This window comes from Drosophila sulfurigaster, chromosome 2R, assembly GCF_023558435.1.
Source record: "Drosophila sulfurigaster albostrigata strain 15112-1811.04 chromosome 2R, ASM2355843v2, whole genome shotgun sequence".
Classification (NCBI taxonomy): domain Eukaryota; kingdom Metazoa; phylum Arthropoda; class Insecta; order Diptera; family Drosophilidae; genus Drosophila; species Drosophila sulfurigaster.
This window is the reverse complement of record NC_084882.1, coordinates 27,508,998-27,525,295: the sequence shown is the minus strand read 5'-3', so window position 1 is coordinate 27,525,295 and position 16,298 is coordinate 27,508,998. Positions and strand designations below refer to the sequence as shown.

Genomic DNA, 16,298 nt, shown 5'->3' with positions numbered 1-16,298 from the left:
TGATAAATATCGATAATAACGACAATAGCCCCTGGAAATAACCGTTATAATTGTAATAGTATGTGTGCATTGAAAATATTTTAATGACGAAATTACAAAGCTTAGCTAAGTTCCCATACAATTATTGTAAGCAATTGTAAAGTCATACTGTAAATTGTGCAAATTAAAATAGATTTTATGGTATTTTGCTTTATGAAGCATGCAATTTAAATACTTTCACTTCTACGTTCTGTGTGTGTGTATGTGGTGTAAGAATCTTTTTACTCACTTTTTAAGTCGTTTTTCTTCAGTTTTATTTAATTGTTGAGGGTACATCCATTGTTTATTAATAAGTGCACTTAAATATTATATTTTATTACACTTGCCACAAGTTTTACACATTTGCCGACCGTTTAAAATATTTATATCGTCTGTTCTGCTTAATTTTCACTCTCACTATTTCGCCGCCAAAAAACACACTAACGCACCCACTCACAAAAACACCGACAGAGAGACAGTGCAAATTCTCCACGCCGCGCGTTGCTCTCTTTATTTCGTTTTCGATCTGTACGTGAGTTGCGATTATGTTGGCGCTCTTGGCGTTGTTGTGCTGTTGTTGCGCTTTCAGTCTGTTCTCGACAGTTAGGCGCAGCGGTTGTGTTTTTCATTCCCTACAGCGCATCAGCTGCCGGCGCCTCAGTCACAACACTTTCAATTGCATTTATATGCAGAAACTCTTTGTATGAGCTCATACAGTGTCGTGAAGCGGTGGAGGAGAGAGTGCAAAGTGAATTCATCTTCCTGGCAGCAGCAATTTGTTTACTTTAATTCAATTATTATCAACGCGCGCATGTTCTAGTGAAAGTATTGCCTTGACCGTCAGACATACATACATACATATGCAAATTTTCGCTTGTAATTGTATTAGTGACCACTGAGTGCCTCCGCTTGACTATCCGTGCGTGTGTGTGTGTTTGTGTAAGTGCTGTGTTTACTGCCATATGCGAATAATACAAACTGCATAGCTGTAAAGCTGACGAAAAGAATAGTGTGCAAGGAGTCGGAAGAGAACTGCCAACAGGTTGAAAAGGTATGTAAATATGCAAAAAGAAAGAAAAAAAAGCAAAAACAGATTAAAATTCATTTATCGTCCCTTTTAATTTGATTTTAATTTTAAGTGGATTTTGCTTTTTGTGCCCCGGTTCAACACAAATCCAGATGTTGTTCCATCAATCTACTAAATCTTTTGGGGCCTGTCGTTGCTATGAGAGACGTCGGCAGCATCACACACACACACATACATATGTACATATGCTCTGCGTGTGTTTGTGTTTGTGTGCATATGCTAATATAAGCCGTGAACTTATCGACACTCCATTTAATTTCGTTTTTATTTCTGCACAATTCAAATGTTGTTTATTTTGTATACAATAACCTCCCCCAACCCCCGTCGGTTCCTCTTCCGTTGACTTTGTTGTTGATGCTTTTGCGCACATCTTTCAGCATCATCTTTGCATCTGTTAAAGATAAACAACAAATTAATTTCTGTACACCCGGCTTTTCAACATTAACAGACACTTGATATGCTCCCTCCACCCCCATCCCTCCCTTTGACAAGCAATAAAATATGTTTCTTTATTTACAGTAAGAGCTTCATTAAGAAAAACATTGAAATTTTGCAGATCATTAAGAAAAACTGAAATATTTATTAACTTCGTTAAATTTTTATTTTTTTATTTATTTTTTATTTAACAAATTAACAAAGAAAAGGAAACTTTAAAATATCTAATTAAAATAAATGATAGAATAATACCAAATCTTTGGGAATCGTTTAATAAACCCTAAAAAATACAAAGCAAATGACATAAAAAAAAAAAAACTGTTGAATCATTAAAATATAACTTTCCAAATTACATACATATAATTAAATGGGGTGAATGGCAATGAAAAAATGGCATATATGTAATAATAGTAACTTTGAAATCATTTTTAACAAAGTTTTTAACAAATGTGCATATATCGCATCAAATTAAACTGTCTGAATTTTGTTTTAATATTTACAATCTTTCATCTTGATAATAAGCAAATTTGTTGTGTAAATATTTACATGGGGAATTTCCATATTTTGGCATATTGAAATTTTCGGATATTTGTGTTAATTTTCGCTTCAATAAAAACTTCTATTCAATATACAAGAAATGTATATTTTTTTAAAAACTATTTATAAACCTAAAAATGTGTACATATTTGGATCGCCTTAGTTACCAATTAAACTAAATATAGCGAAACTATGTCAAGCAATTGACCAAAATAATTTCGCTATCGACAGCTGTGCTTGTCTGTTCCGTTCGTCGAGTGTTCACTGTACATAAATGCCAACGTACGTAGTACGTTCATTATTTATGGTCTGCTCACGCAGGATTAATAAATAATTCGTTGCTAAAAAATTTCCTTAATTAAATGAGCACTCTTTTTTATTATGACCATTCATAGACTGAATTCATAAAGTGTGTATATACAAAAAACTGACGGAAGGAAAGAACGAGAGAGATACAAAAAATGAAGTAAAATAAAAAACAAATGAAGAAAAGTCTATTTAACTTTGGGCCGAAATTTGATTAGAGCCCAAGTGCAAATTGGCAAAACCAAATGGAGATCACTTCTTCATTGGTACCAAAATGATTTCGAATTCGTACTAAATCAGGGTGAAGCAACTGGCGAGGAGAGAGGGGAAGATGTGGGGGGAGGGGTTTGGCAAGCGCATGCCACATAAACATTAACATCATCATTATGATAATCTGTCATCGTGTAATAAATAAACTTTTTATGGCCATAGCTGTCTAAAAATGCGTGCGAGTGAAAAACAATTTCAAAGCAAAGCCAGAGCAAAAGCAAAAGCCGCGGGGCACACAAGCGATTAAATCTGTTTTCAACTGTTTTAATCAAATGGACTAACACACACACCCATGTATATATACTAACATATTCATAGATGTGCTTTAAACACACCCATGTACATCATTGAAGGCGAGTCTGCAATTCATGTCCTTGTATTAATTATTTGCCACACAGAGACGAAGCGTTCTTGTCGTTGTCGTTGTCGTCATCATCATCATGAGCACCTTAATCATCATATTCGGTCATCTTCATTATCTTTTGCCTACGCATGTGATCAATAAAATATAATTCTATAAATTGGACCCTCGCCATGGGACAACGACCAACAACCAACGACAACAACAACGACCATTCGAAACCCCCGTTTTCAACCAAATCCACCCAACCAAGTGTGGCACTCCCCAAAGACAGACGAGGGCGACGCGTCGTCGTCTCATTTCAGCTTTTTAATGAAGGTCACAGGGTCAACATCGCTCTGCCACAGTCACAGCCACTGTCACTGCTGCGGTTGCTGTTGCTGCCACAATCGCCCCGGCATTTAATTGTTGCAATTTGCAACAGCCAACAACACAGATCAAATTAATGTCATAACTCAACTCAATTAGCCGGGACATTCGGGGACATTCATATGCCACTTATTATTTTTTCTTGTTGTTTGCGAAATTTGCATATTCGAACAGTACAAAGAACATGAATCAATCGAGCGTATTCGACAGCCAGACACTTCATGACGAAGCTGAAATTTTGAGAAAAGAAATTTAAGAAATAATAATTTACTCTGTTATAGACATTTATATGTCATTTAATATATATATTTTTTTTTGCGAAATTTGCATATTCGAACAGCACAAAGAACATGAATCAAACGAGCGTATTCGACAGCTAGACACTTCATTACGAAATTTAAATGTTGAGAAAAGAAGTTTAACAAATAATAATTCACTCTGCTATGGGCATTAATATGCCACTTATTTTTTCCTTTTTTTGCGAAATTTGCATATCAGAACAGCAAAAAGAAAATGAATCAATCAAGCGTACTCGACAGTCAGACACTTCATTACGAAACTTAAATGTTAAGAAAAGAAATTTACCAAATATTAAATATCCCTGTAGAGTACAGAAGAAATTCTTAAAACACTTAAGCAAAATTATCGGTCTAATAATCTTTTAAAATATTTAGTTCCGTTCGAAAACAAGTTGCTCTTTATTGTAGTAATATTCTAAATCTTTGGCAATGTTAAAATAAAAAACGAATTTAAAAAGTTAAAAATTAGCTTTGAAGCAATTTGAAATATAATAAAGTTCATAAATATTTATGAATACATTGAAGATCAAGCTTGCTGTCTATAGAGTGGTGTTCAGAGTTGCAATCAACAATTGTTAATCTTCATTATAAGAAATTGTCATCATGACGTCTTCACTGCTCAACCTTTGACCAAATTGTTGCTAATTGAAAAGGAAACTTAATTGAATTAAGCTGCTCCATAAGCTTATCTCTGGACAGCATGAATAATTTCCTATAGTCTAACATAGTATATATGGTATGATGATATTTTGATAGGTAGTGACTGGAATTGGCGCTTTTAATTCTCGCATAACAAGTTGAAGATGGTAAAAACCGCAAATGTTAATTGTTCACAACTTTTCAGAATTCCCTACAGAGAATTAGCATACAATTAATTGTAAGCTTTTACGCTTTGTTGCGGAGGAAAAAAAACCCGCTAAGAGAAAAGTGCCAGCCACTTATTGAATTCGTATTACATGTGTTAACTGAAATTGAGCACTTGCTGTAAGACCTGTTTTCTTGTTAGTAAAAAGTTCCTAAAGATTTGAACAGTGTTGTGATGACGATCGTAACAGACTTTAACATGTGCTTAGTTTGTGTAATGAGAAGTCATTACACAACATGTCATAAAAAGCTTTAAAATTAAGTATACATTTTGATTATTTCGTTAAAATAAAAATTGCAAATTTATTTTGAGTTTTACAAAACGAAAACAAATTTCAAATGAAGTAAACAGACTTATTTTAATGCCAATTTTAAAGCTGTCTTTATGAAACTTGTTATAGATGCGTCTTTAAGTTGTAAACAATATATAAGATACAAACTGGTTGATCTTATTATAGTAGACAATTGAAAATCAATTATTTAAATAACAATATCAATTCATGCTCCATAATTCAACCTAATTCATGCTTCAAGTTGTAAACAATATATAAGACATAAACTGGTTGATTTGATTATACAATATACAATAGCTACAACGGAAAGGTTCTTTGAAATTCAATTATTAAACAATTCTAATTCAAGCTTCATTAAAGTTCCCCAAGGAATTCAAGTGTGAAAATGTTCTGCCTTTGCTTTAAAACTGCAACTTAAACTTTCAACTTGAGGCAAGTGCAAGTGATGTTTAAGTAAAGACATTGCCAAAAGGGGAAGTTATCTACTTTTTGTGATTTTGACCATTTTAAGGGAAATTCGGGGAATCCTTTGTGCTGCACTGCGTCAAGGGGTTAATCACATAACATAAATATGTAAGCAAGCGTGTGCAACCCTTTTTGTTAACCACACAAAACTAAAGAAGGAGCTCAAGGGTTTTGTCGCAAGGAAACCACTTAAGTGGCAATCGCTGGCTGAGATTGCAACCTGCAGTTGCATATCAAGTTACTGCGCTGCAGCAAAGTAATGCTGCAACCACCACAGCTTTTGCCACCTCTCAATCGCCCAACTTCAGCACAATTAAGTGACGCAAATTGCAGCGGAAGTGAATGAGGAAGTGGAAGTGGCAATGGAAGCGGATGTGGTGCTCTTAACTAACCGATTGCTTTTCAGGGATCGAAAATAATCATTCTTAAACAAAAATCATATATTTGGAAGAAATTTAGTACGAAATAAATTACTTTATCACAAAAATGTATACGTATCATTCATGATTTATGATTTTGAAGACTTTTATGGTTGACATAACAATTTATCTTTCGAAAACTGAATAAATTTTGAGCCATAATCATTTAATATGACAAAAACTATAAATAATAACTATAAAACTAAAAAAATAAAGCCTATTTATGATCCTGTTGATCAAAATAAATCTTAAGTATAAACAAATAAATTTGCAGAATAAAGAAATTTCCGCAATAATGGTTCTAGTCTGAAATATATTAATACATCATGCAATAAATCGTATGACTAAGACTAACGCGTTTTATTGTGATCCGAATATGTTTTATTCCTCAAGGGCAATACAGTGATTTCATAGAGGAACAATTATTTAAAATTGAAATATGGATAATTCTCTTGCGAAAAATGTTTCTTATTACAGTGTATTTACAGTAAAGAAACATAAACTAAAACAATTTAAATTTAAGTAAAGGTTATCCTAATAGCTTTGGATTAGTCCTATATTTAAAACTAAGATTGATTCTAGGAACTTGTTCTGTTTTATGATAAAATATATAAAATTCATTCATTTATTTTGATTAACGTACGAATTCATTCATTTTTGCAACAGAAAAATAATTTCAAAATCATTCGTAGCTTTAATTAAAGTGCTAATCAAGAGCTGTAAGATTCAACTTTATTGAAAATAAAAAATGTTTTGGTATATGCTTTATTTTAAAGTAAGAGCGATGAATTTTGGAACAAGAATGTTCCTCATAACATTCCAGAATTTTTGGCTGCGATCAGCATGTGGAAGTTATTTAACAAATACTATTTTATGACGCAAAACTCTTACTGCAATGGGATCTTACTTGCCTTGACTGACAATATGGTATATTTTGTACTCAATGGTATATTTTGAATGTGGTACTATGTCAAATGTATACCCTATGTATTTATTATCTTCGGTATATTTTAAAATTAATACTTCACTGTTTCGATTTTATTCTCAATGAGTAGCGGATATTTCACAGTCGAGCACACTCAACTGTAGATTTCTTACTTGTTTTCATATAAAAAGCTTCGCACGCGACATTTTCGCCAAAAAATTACCGATATGATAGTTCTAATGTAATTTTTGTGATATAACTTACGTGTATTAATTACGTTCTCTACTATTTTCTTCTACTTCAGCATGGTGGTCAAGGAAGTGCCGCTGCACGAGAACCTCAGCATGGAGAATCGTCACGGCAACGCGACGCCGAATGTGGCAAGCAACAATGCAACGAATCCAGTGACGACAACATTCTCCAAACGCTACAGCGTCTCCCTGATGACAGTCGTCATCCTCGCCTCGTTCTTCTTGTGCACAATGCTGGCCGTTGGCTTTATTGTCTATAATTTTGCCACCTGCGGTCAATTTGGGCCCGAAAATGGTGAGGAAATCGTTTGCACCAGCATTCGATCGCACAACTCGAAGGCAACGCATGGCAGCGACGATGGCCCCAAATACGATCAGGATGTGCGTCTGCCACGCTCTGTGCAACCTCTGAAATACAACATCACGCTGGTGCCACAGATGGAGGGCAACTTCAGCTTCACGGGCATCGTTCAGATTCGTGTACGTGTTCTCGAGGATTGCTACAACATCACCATGCATGCCGAGGATCTGAATATTACACGCAACGATGTCGCCGTCTATCGTGTGATATCGAAGGGCAACAAGGATGAATGGGAACCGGATAGTTTGCGCATTCACCAGCAGTATCTGGTGGCTGCCAAGCAGTTCTTCATCATCCAGTTGTACGACAAGTTGCAACGCGGTGCGGAATATGTGGTGCACATACGATTCTCGGGCATCATCAAGGACTATCTGCAGGGATTCTATCGCAGCTCCTACGAGGTGCTCAATGAGACGAGGTGAGGAAGATTTGATACGGGCTTAATTAACAATTCTGGTAGAATTATGGTTAAAATCTACTCAATTCAATTAGAATTAGACTTGGTAACTAAAGTAATAATAGTAATCATAGGTTTTATTGTATTGAGCATTGCAAAAAACAAGTATGGAAGAATGCTACAGTACAGTTTTTATACTATTCTATTCTACTAAATGCTATACTTACAATACTGAGAAAATATACCGAAAAAATACAAAAATATATCGAGGACTAAGAATGCTACAGTGCGGTATTAATCTATATACATACTATTAAATGCTATACTTATTCTATACTACTAAATACTATACCTATACTTTCTAAATTAGTATACCGAAAAAATACAAAACTATACCGAAGCATATATTTGGTAGACTGAAATAGTACTGCATTCAAAATATACCATAGACTACAACATATACCAGATTGTTAGTCAAAGCAACTTTTAGAATCAACATTTATACCTCAACTATCAACCGCATGAACACTTTGATGAAGTTAGGAACTGATTAAACTAATTAATAATAGTTCAAAAATACTTTAAATATAAAGTAGTAGTATGTAAAATATAGTATATAATTTTGAATCCTCTACTAAATATTCCCCTAACTATTCTTCTATTTTTTATGCAGATGGGTTGCCTCCACGCAGTTCCAGGCTACAGACGCTCGTCGCGCCTTTCCCTGCTTCGATGAACCTGCGCTTAAAGCCAACTTTACGCTGCACATTGCGCGACCACGTCACCTCACCACCATCTCCAACATGCCCATCGTATACAGCAACAATCAGTGAGTAGCTAAACTTTAATCAAATAATACAACTCTTCATTTATTCCCTTTAAACTTACAGCGATTCCATACCCAACTATGTGTGGGATCACTTTGCCGAGTCGCTGCCCATGTCCACCTATCTGGTGGCCTATGCCATCTCTGACTTTACGCACATCTCGTCAGGCAACTTCTCCGTCTGGGCGCGAGCTGATGCTATACGTTCAGCGGAGTATGCTTTGAGTGTTGGTCCCAGAATTCTCGATTTCCTGCAGAACTTCTTTGGCATTGCTTTCCCCTTGCCCAAGATTGATATGATTGCGTTGCCAGAGTTCCAGGCAGGCGCCATGGAGAACTGGGGCTTGATAACGTTCCGTGAAACCGCGATGCTTTATGAGCAGGGCGTGGCCACGGCCAGCAATAAGCAGCGTGTCGCCTCTGTGGTTGGACATGAGTTGGCGCATCAGTGGTTCGGCAATTTGGTTACGCCTAGCTGGTGGTCAGACATTTGGTTGAACGAAGGCTTTGCCAGCTACATGGAATATCTGACTGCGAATGCTGTGGCACCCGAGTGGAAGTTGCTCGATGAATTTGTGGTCAATGAGCTGCAAACCGTGTTTCAACTGGATGCATTGACCACGTCGCACAAGATCTCGCAGGAAGTGGGCAATCCACAGGAGATTTTCGAGCTATTCGATCGCATTTCGTATGCCAAGGGATCGACTGTGATACGCATGATGAGTCACTTCCTCACCGACACTGTTTTCCGTGGCGGATTAAGCAAATATCTGCGAGAGATGTAAGTGAAGTCTGCTCTAAGTACTTCCCTTTTTAATACCTTTTTTTGCAGGGCATATAAATCCGCTACGCAGGACGATCTGTGGCGCTTCCTCACCGATGAGGCCAAGGCATCTGGTTTGCTGGACAGCAGCACGAGTGTTAAAGCCATAATGGACACCTGGACTTTGCAGACTGGATATCCGGTTGTGAAGATCTCGCGTCATCCCAATTCAGATGCCATTCGCCTGGAGCAAGTGCGTTTTGTCTATGGCAACAGCAGCAAGTCGGATGATGGCCTGCTCTGGTGGATTCCCATTACATACACTACAGCCACCGAGCTGAACTTTAATAACACTCGTCCCCTCACTTGGATACCACACACCAAGACCTACGAACTGCAGAATCGCAATCTATCGACTGCCAAATGGTTCATCTTTAATATACAGCAAACGGGTTATTATCGCGTTAACTATGATCTGGATAATTGGCGTGCCATCACCGCACATCTGATGGATGAGGTGCACTTTTCAGAGATTGTGCCCGCGAATCGTGCACAGTTGATCGATGATGTTATGAATCTGGCTAGAGGATCGTATCTTTCCTACGACACAGCCATGAATCTGACGCGTTATTTGGCGCACGAAACAAATCATGTGCCCTGGAAGGCAGCCATCACGAACTTTAACTTTATCGATTCCATGTTTGTCAAATCGGGTGACTACGATCTACTTAAGGTGAGATTGAGAACTTCAATCAATTCGTTGTTCTCCACTCACTATCAAAGTGTTTTCTCTTTGCAGAACTATTTGCTGAAGCTTCTGGTTCGCGTATACAACGAAGTTAGCAAAGAATTGCCGAGCGACGATGAAAACATTCCGCTGTTGTTGAAGCGTGCCGAAATTCTTGGCATGGCCTGTCATTTGGGTCTTCAGAGCTGCATTTCAGAGAGCACTAAGCAATTCCAAAACTGGGTACAAACACCCAATCCCGATACCTACAATCCGTAAGTCGAAGTTTTAATTTCCGTTCTTCTATAACTAATGTTTTATCTCTTTAAAGAATCAATCCGAATATGCGCGGCATTGTCTACTGCTCGGCCATTCAGTATGGAACGGAATACGAGTGGGACTTTGCCTTTGAGCGGTACTTGAAGACCAATGTGCCCGCCGAGAAGGAGATACTACTGAGCGCCTTGGGCTGTTCCAAGGAACCTTGGCTGCTCTATCGCTATTTGCGCCGCTCTGTTGCCGGGCAACACATACGCAAACAGGATGTATTCCGGGTATTTGCCGCTGTCTCCAACACTGTGGTGGGACAAGAGATTACCTTTGATTATCTTCGCAACAACTGGAAGCACATTAATGAATAGTGAGTACTTATTTTATTCATTAAAGCTACTTAAATTAATAATTAATACTTTGCAGCATGGGTTCGCAAATATCCAACATTCATACGTTGCTTAAGTTTGCCACGAAGCGCATGAACTCCAAGTTCCAACTGGCCGAGCTGGAGGAATTGGTCCACGATGCACACTGGGCATACGACAGGCCAATTCAACAGATCATGGAGCAGGTGGACATACGCGTCGATTGGATGAATCGCAACTACAAATCGATTGTCAAATGGTTGCAGAGAGAATTAGGCGTCAGTGCGTAGATCTCCAGTCCATCCAAAGTGTGTGGCTTGACTGGATTCGAGCTGCAGCAGTATTAGAAGGGACAGGCAGAGAGATCGAGAGATACCGATCGTGTATTTAAGTGTATGTTTTATTAGTATTTTATATGTATGTGCGTCCAAGAGCCATAAAGCCAAAGAAACAATTGCATTGAGAAATCGTCGTCACAGCAGCAGTTTTTTGTAACTTTACTTTTAACCAATTGTACTTTTATTTCGTATATATGTGTATTCTATTGTAATTTGTACTTAAATGTAAAATGGAATAATCAATCTTTGAGACTTTGTTCATTATAGCTATAAGTTCGGAATACTTAATGAGTTTTCACAGTCTTACGCCTCGAGCCAAAGACGTCAGCAAAAAGCAAAGTACCGGCAAAAACAAGCACAGTACCTAGCCAGTGATAGAGCGTGAAGGGATTGCGAAAGTAGATTATCGAGAACACCAAGGAGACAAATTTGCGAAGCGTTAGAATGAAGGTCACTGTCAGCGAACTGCATTCGGTGGTCAGATAGTAAACCGAGCTGATGCACAGATGCTGCATCAGCACATTGCCCAGCAGATAGAGCAGCAACAGCGGCACAGCAATGCCACCAAGGCCAGGCAGCGTATAGGGTTCACTGGCCAGTGCCAAGTTCCAGTGGCTGCGTATGTTGTCGTGGAGGCACAAGAAGGCGGGCAGAGGCAACAGGTGAGTGTAGAAGAGCGCCTCCCTCGCACACTTGCCATGCTTGCGATACAGCAGCTCCTGTGTAATGCCCATGTATGAGGAGATGAACAGAGCCAGCACCAGCAGAAAGACGCCCACAAACCACCAGAACATGGCTGCTGCCGTCAGCAAATCTTCACCAGCCGCCACTTCAACTTGCCGGCTAGAGAAATACGTGCAAATGAAGATGCCAATGGTAATCATCACAACAGCCAGGTATTGTCTGGGTTGATAGCGTCGCTTCAACACCAGGATGCCCAGGCACATGTTCGATATCAAGCTGCCGCCACGTATGATCATGTGCAGCGTCATGCCCACATTCAAGTGGAACACGTAATTGTTGCACACGCTGGTCAAGAAGAACATGGCCACGAGCAGCGCATAATCACGCAGGCTGACAACACGCTTGGCCCAGCCGAACTTGGCCGTAAAGATGAAGCCCTCGAGGGCAATAAATGCGAATTGTGCTGCCGTAATTAAATTACCAGCCCCGGGATCCAATTTGACCAGCGATTCGAGGAAGACAACGGCGCCGCAGCAACCGAGAAAGACGCTGCCAATGGCCAAATACGCTCGGCCCTTCATTGCACTGCAAAAGTACAAAATTGTTAGAAAAATTGTTAAATTAGCTTAGTATAACCTACTGCTGGCCTATTTACTGGGCTACTGGCCTTTGGCCAAAACACACTTTCTATTTGTCCATGTCAACAAAAACAAAAGCAGCAGGTGGTTATCGATAGACCTGTGGATTAGTACGCTGTTCAAAGCCAAAAGTTGCAATAAAAAATTAGTTAGTTAAAACTATTAATATTATGACAGTTTTATAAATATTCATGCATATTAAGTGCTTTAAAATTTATATTTAACTTCATAAAATAATGCTAGCGAAAGTTATCGATAAGCAGCACGAAAAATATCGCCTCTTCCAACCATGGTGGGTTAATTTGTAAAACTCACCACACCCGCAGCAGGCAAACTGTGTTTTGCAGCACAGAAAAGCGCGTAATTTGAATTTGAATTATGAAGAAAGCAAACGGCTTGTAAAATAAACAATTTGAAATACGAATAATTGAATAATTGGTGTTTTATTAAATATATTGCATATTAATAGAAAAAATAAATTGATTTTGACTTTTTTATATAATACTCAACACAATATCACTACTATGTTATTATATGTCCATCCAGCTGCGCTTTAGTCGATATCTAATATGCTCACAGGCAAACAGAGTTAAGCTAATGAGCACACATATTGCATAGAAGGAAAGCACATGATGCACATCCCGTATCTTTAAAGGCCGTATAACGTGAGGATCGCTAAAGTTGCGCATATGCAGCCGACCCGCTTGTACCATGTAGTGGAAACTTTTGGCCGTCCAATGCGCATAGAGACCCGACTGTCCGAATTGCAACATGAGGTGATCCAGTGCAGCACGATGCGGCGAGTTCTCGGGTATGACCAGAGCAAAGGGAATAAACTGATAATAGCACAGATCCTGGGAGAAGTAAAACAAAGGTCTCGTACTATGCGACTGTTGCTCCTCATAGAGCAACCACTTGGTGTGGGTGACAGTGTAGGCAAAAGAAGTGTTCAGTGAATTCCGCAGAGCTATCAGCTCCGACATCTTATCGCTCAGCTGGAAAATAGCCGAATACTGAGTGCGCATATCAAAGTCATAGGCGTTGTATTCACTACGCAATCCAAAGACGCGTAATTTCGACTTGTCCAGCGCAGCAAAGCTATCGATGGGCGGCTTCGAGGGCGGCGCAACAAACAAGGAGACGAGACGACCCAGCACATTGGTGGCCAATAGCACAGCCAGAAGCCACCAACCGATGGAGAGCAGACGTCGATGCCGCTGCCAACGTCCGCGCAGCGATTCGTAGATCAGCCAAAGCACGCAGAGCAAGCAAATAGTCTGGACGGGCATCAGCCAGGCATAGGAATCCCTTACACCAATGAGCGGCTCCTTGGGCAACATGGTGCACCAGCTGCCCATGTGCACGGGATAAGCGTACTCATGATAGCGTTCAATGTAACGCATCGTCACCGGCTGCACACTGGCTGCGATGTCCACATATCCATCTCTGGCCAGATCGAGCACTTGAATATGACTCAAGGGCTTATCCTGCTCCGGAATGTAGCTAAGCTGTAGCTGCGCATTATGTTTGCGTGCATATTCCTCGACCATGTTCCAAACGTAGCCAAAGAGACGAGGTTGTCCCCGTTGATCGAAGGAGAGTATGGAGTTGGGTTCCGAGAGATCGGGCTGGGTGCGCAATCGAAAGCCCTTCAAATCCAAACTCTGCTCGGGATACAAACTGTAAAACTGCTGCTCAAATCTTTCCTTTCTTAGCTCAAATCGCGGATAAGCAGCATAGCTATAAATTGACTGCGTTTCTCCAAAGTTTGTGAAGATTGTGGCCACATTCAGCATCTCATTTTGACGGCAGAATAACAACACTCGACTGACCAGACCCACATCCTCTTCACTAGCCAATTCGATGAGCACTTTGGCCTGTCTGAGGTGCTGCAGCGATTGCGTCACCGTGCTTAGCAAATCCCTGCGATATATCCTGGGTAAACAGGCCAACACTAAAAGCTCAGCATTGATGAACTGACTCAGTTTGAGTGTTGCCTCGGAGCGCCAGATTAGCCAGGGTATTGCGTTGCCCGTCCATTCTACCCAGTGCTCCAGTTGGCAATGCTCTCGTGCATCCTCGGGGCCAAAGTACAAAATGGTGTTAAAGTTGTTGAAGCGCACAATGCTCGAGAGGAGCTCAGCGTAGATGAAGTGACTATCGTTCATTACGAAGGACTAAAAGGAACTCGATGCGGGTTCTTCGAAATAAATTCCGAACTAAACAAAGTACGTAAGCACTTGAAATGTACCCTGCAACCTTAAGGGAGCGGGTATACCTAACAGATAAAAGATAAAAAGACTTATTAGTCTATTAATTACGATTAGTACATCCTTATTAATAAATTTTTAAGAAATTCTTTAACTTTTAATACGACATTAAGTATTTAATGTTTCTTCTTTTATATATCTTAAAGTTAATAGATTATTAAGAAATTTTTGATTATATGATATAAAGTGGCCAAAAAGTCTTGCGGTATTTCCGATAGGTGTCTTTGCAAGCGCGTAGTTCTAGTTCTATTCGTCGCATCGGTTCATGCTATACCTTTTTGGAAAGCTCTTATATATTATATATATATTATATATATTATTATTATATATTATATGTATATTAAGTATACATTTATTCCTTCAAGCTGTTGTACATCTTCAAAATTTGAGTGTTACACCTTTACTTTATTAACAAGTAATGAATTTTAACATTATAGTTTCCTTTATCTTGTCCATTTATTAAATTTACTTCTCTATTTTTTAAATTGTCTTATTTACAGGGTATTTGCTAGTCATATAAGTATACTTATTTAAGTTATTTCTATTTTTAGGCTAATTACAAAACTTTCTCTGGAAACTCCATAAACTCAATGCGAGTAAATATTGTCACAGGTCTCAAAAAACTTTCTTAAAGCCCATATAACGTCATTTCGTAAAAGTGCGTAGTTGAGTTATTAGCAGTTTAACTACAACTTAGCAGTTGATACATCAAAATTATATAGAATGAGAGCTATGTTGAAATTAGTAAAAAAAAAATGTTGATAATTAGCAATTCTATAAGTTTAGTAAAAACAAAAAAATCAGAAAGACTTTCTTTAGAGGCAGTTTTTACCCGAAACATTTCATCTTGTAAATGCTGAACTCTAAACTGCACGTCGTATACTTATCGCCTTATTAGCATCAAGAATCTCAAGTTACCATCTAAAACGTGCTTAATTAAAATATTATATAATAGAACTTGACTTTTGGGAAGTTAAAGTTCTAAATGTTATGCTAATACGAAAACCAGTTCAAATTGTGAAATGCACATGCATATAGCGCAAACGTTTGCCATATGAAAACAAAAGCAAAAGCAAAAACGTGCCTACAAATTCGCAACCAATAAAATCGATAAAATTAAAATGATTCGGAGCCATCGACTCGTTCGAGTTGTACCAGGCGCGCATAAGGCAATAGCTATGCTTCAAATCAATAGCAAATATACCGATGGCTGCCAATCGCCCCACAATTTCGAATTGGAGCCAAAGAGCCCAGCAGCGAGCGACAGTCGCAAACGCAGCGCTTACAAAGTTACACACAACACAGACACATAGACACATGGATAGCAAGTGCACAGACACACAGACATAAATATGTATGCAAAGGTACGCAATGCTTCGAGCCCTCTGCCAATTCAAGCATAGCGCCAAGCATCAACTGCAAATGGGGGAAAGCACACAGCCAAACACACACACACACATAATACATACATGCTTATGCGCAGTCTGCGACAGAATGTCTGTTAATGCGCATGTTAACTTAACAGTTGACAAACGAAACTGTTAAACAGTAGCCAACTGTAATAAATCAAGCAATGAATACAAATTTATTTGCATGGCAATTATTATTTAACAAATGATGCATGCTTTTAAATTATACAGTTTTCATGCTAAGAAGTTCAGCGTATTAATTACTTATAAAAATAATTTTGAATAAATACACATGAAAAGGGTATTTCCATATGATTTATTTCATTTCTTAGCTAATCGCAAATTTTC

The 16,298-nt window shown here is 38.6% G+C and overlaps 4 protein-coding genes across 4 annotated transcripts in view; 1 reads left to right on the top strand and 3 right to left on the bottom strand.

The window, feature by feature from the left end:
* The window catches only part of LOC133837777 (cubilin), a 62,591-nt gene extending 62,170 nt beyond the window's left edge, over positions 1-421 (bottom strand). The window contains exon 1 of the mRNA XM_062268636.1: positions 269-421. The gene's annotated coding sequence lies outside the window, so the exon portion shown is untranslated. The remainder of the gene's footprint in view (positions 1-268) is intronic.
* Positions 422-599: 178 nt separating this feature from the next.
* Positions 600-11,192, top strand: LOC133837779 (aminopeptidase N). The gene is made up of 8 exons (XM_062268645.1): positions 600-1,069; positions 6,953-7,678; positions 8,331-8,486; positions 8,548-9,264; positions 9,316-9,979; positions 10,046-10,248; positions 10,305-10,613; positions 10,670-11,192. Exons 2-8 carry the CDS (start codon positions 6,954-6,956, stop codon positions 10,899-10,901), a joined length of 3,006 nt encoding a protein of 1,001 aa, XP_062124629.1. The 5' UTR covers positions 600-1,069; position 6,953; the 3' UTR covers positions 10,902-11,192.
* Positions 11,108-12,413, bottom strand: LOC133837783 (UDP-xylose and UDP-N-acetylglucosamine transporter). The gene is made up of 2 exons (XM_062268653.1): positions 12,274-12,413; positions 11,108-12,218 (listed from the first exon to the last, which is right to left on the bottom strand). The coding sequence occupies exon 2, from the start codon at positions 12,212-12,214 to the stop codon at positions 11,234-11,236; it is 981 nt and encodes a 326-aa protein (XP_062124637.1). The 5' UTR covers positions 12,215-12,218; positions 12,274-12,413; the 3' UTR covers positions 11,108-11,233.
* Positions 12,414-12,801: 388 nt separating this feature from the next.
* LOC133836778 (uncharacterized) lies at positions 12,802-14,439 on the bottom strand. Its single transcript, XM_062267366.1, has one exon. It carries the CDS (start codon positions 14,437-14,439, stop codon positions 12,802-12,804), a length of 1,638 nt encoding a protein of 545 aa, XP_062123350.1.
* Between the last annotated feature and the right edge of the window lie 1,859 nt (positions 14,440-16,298).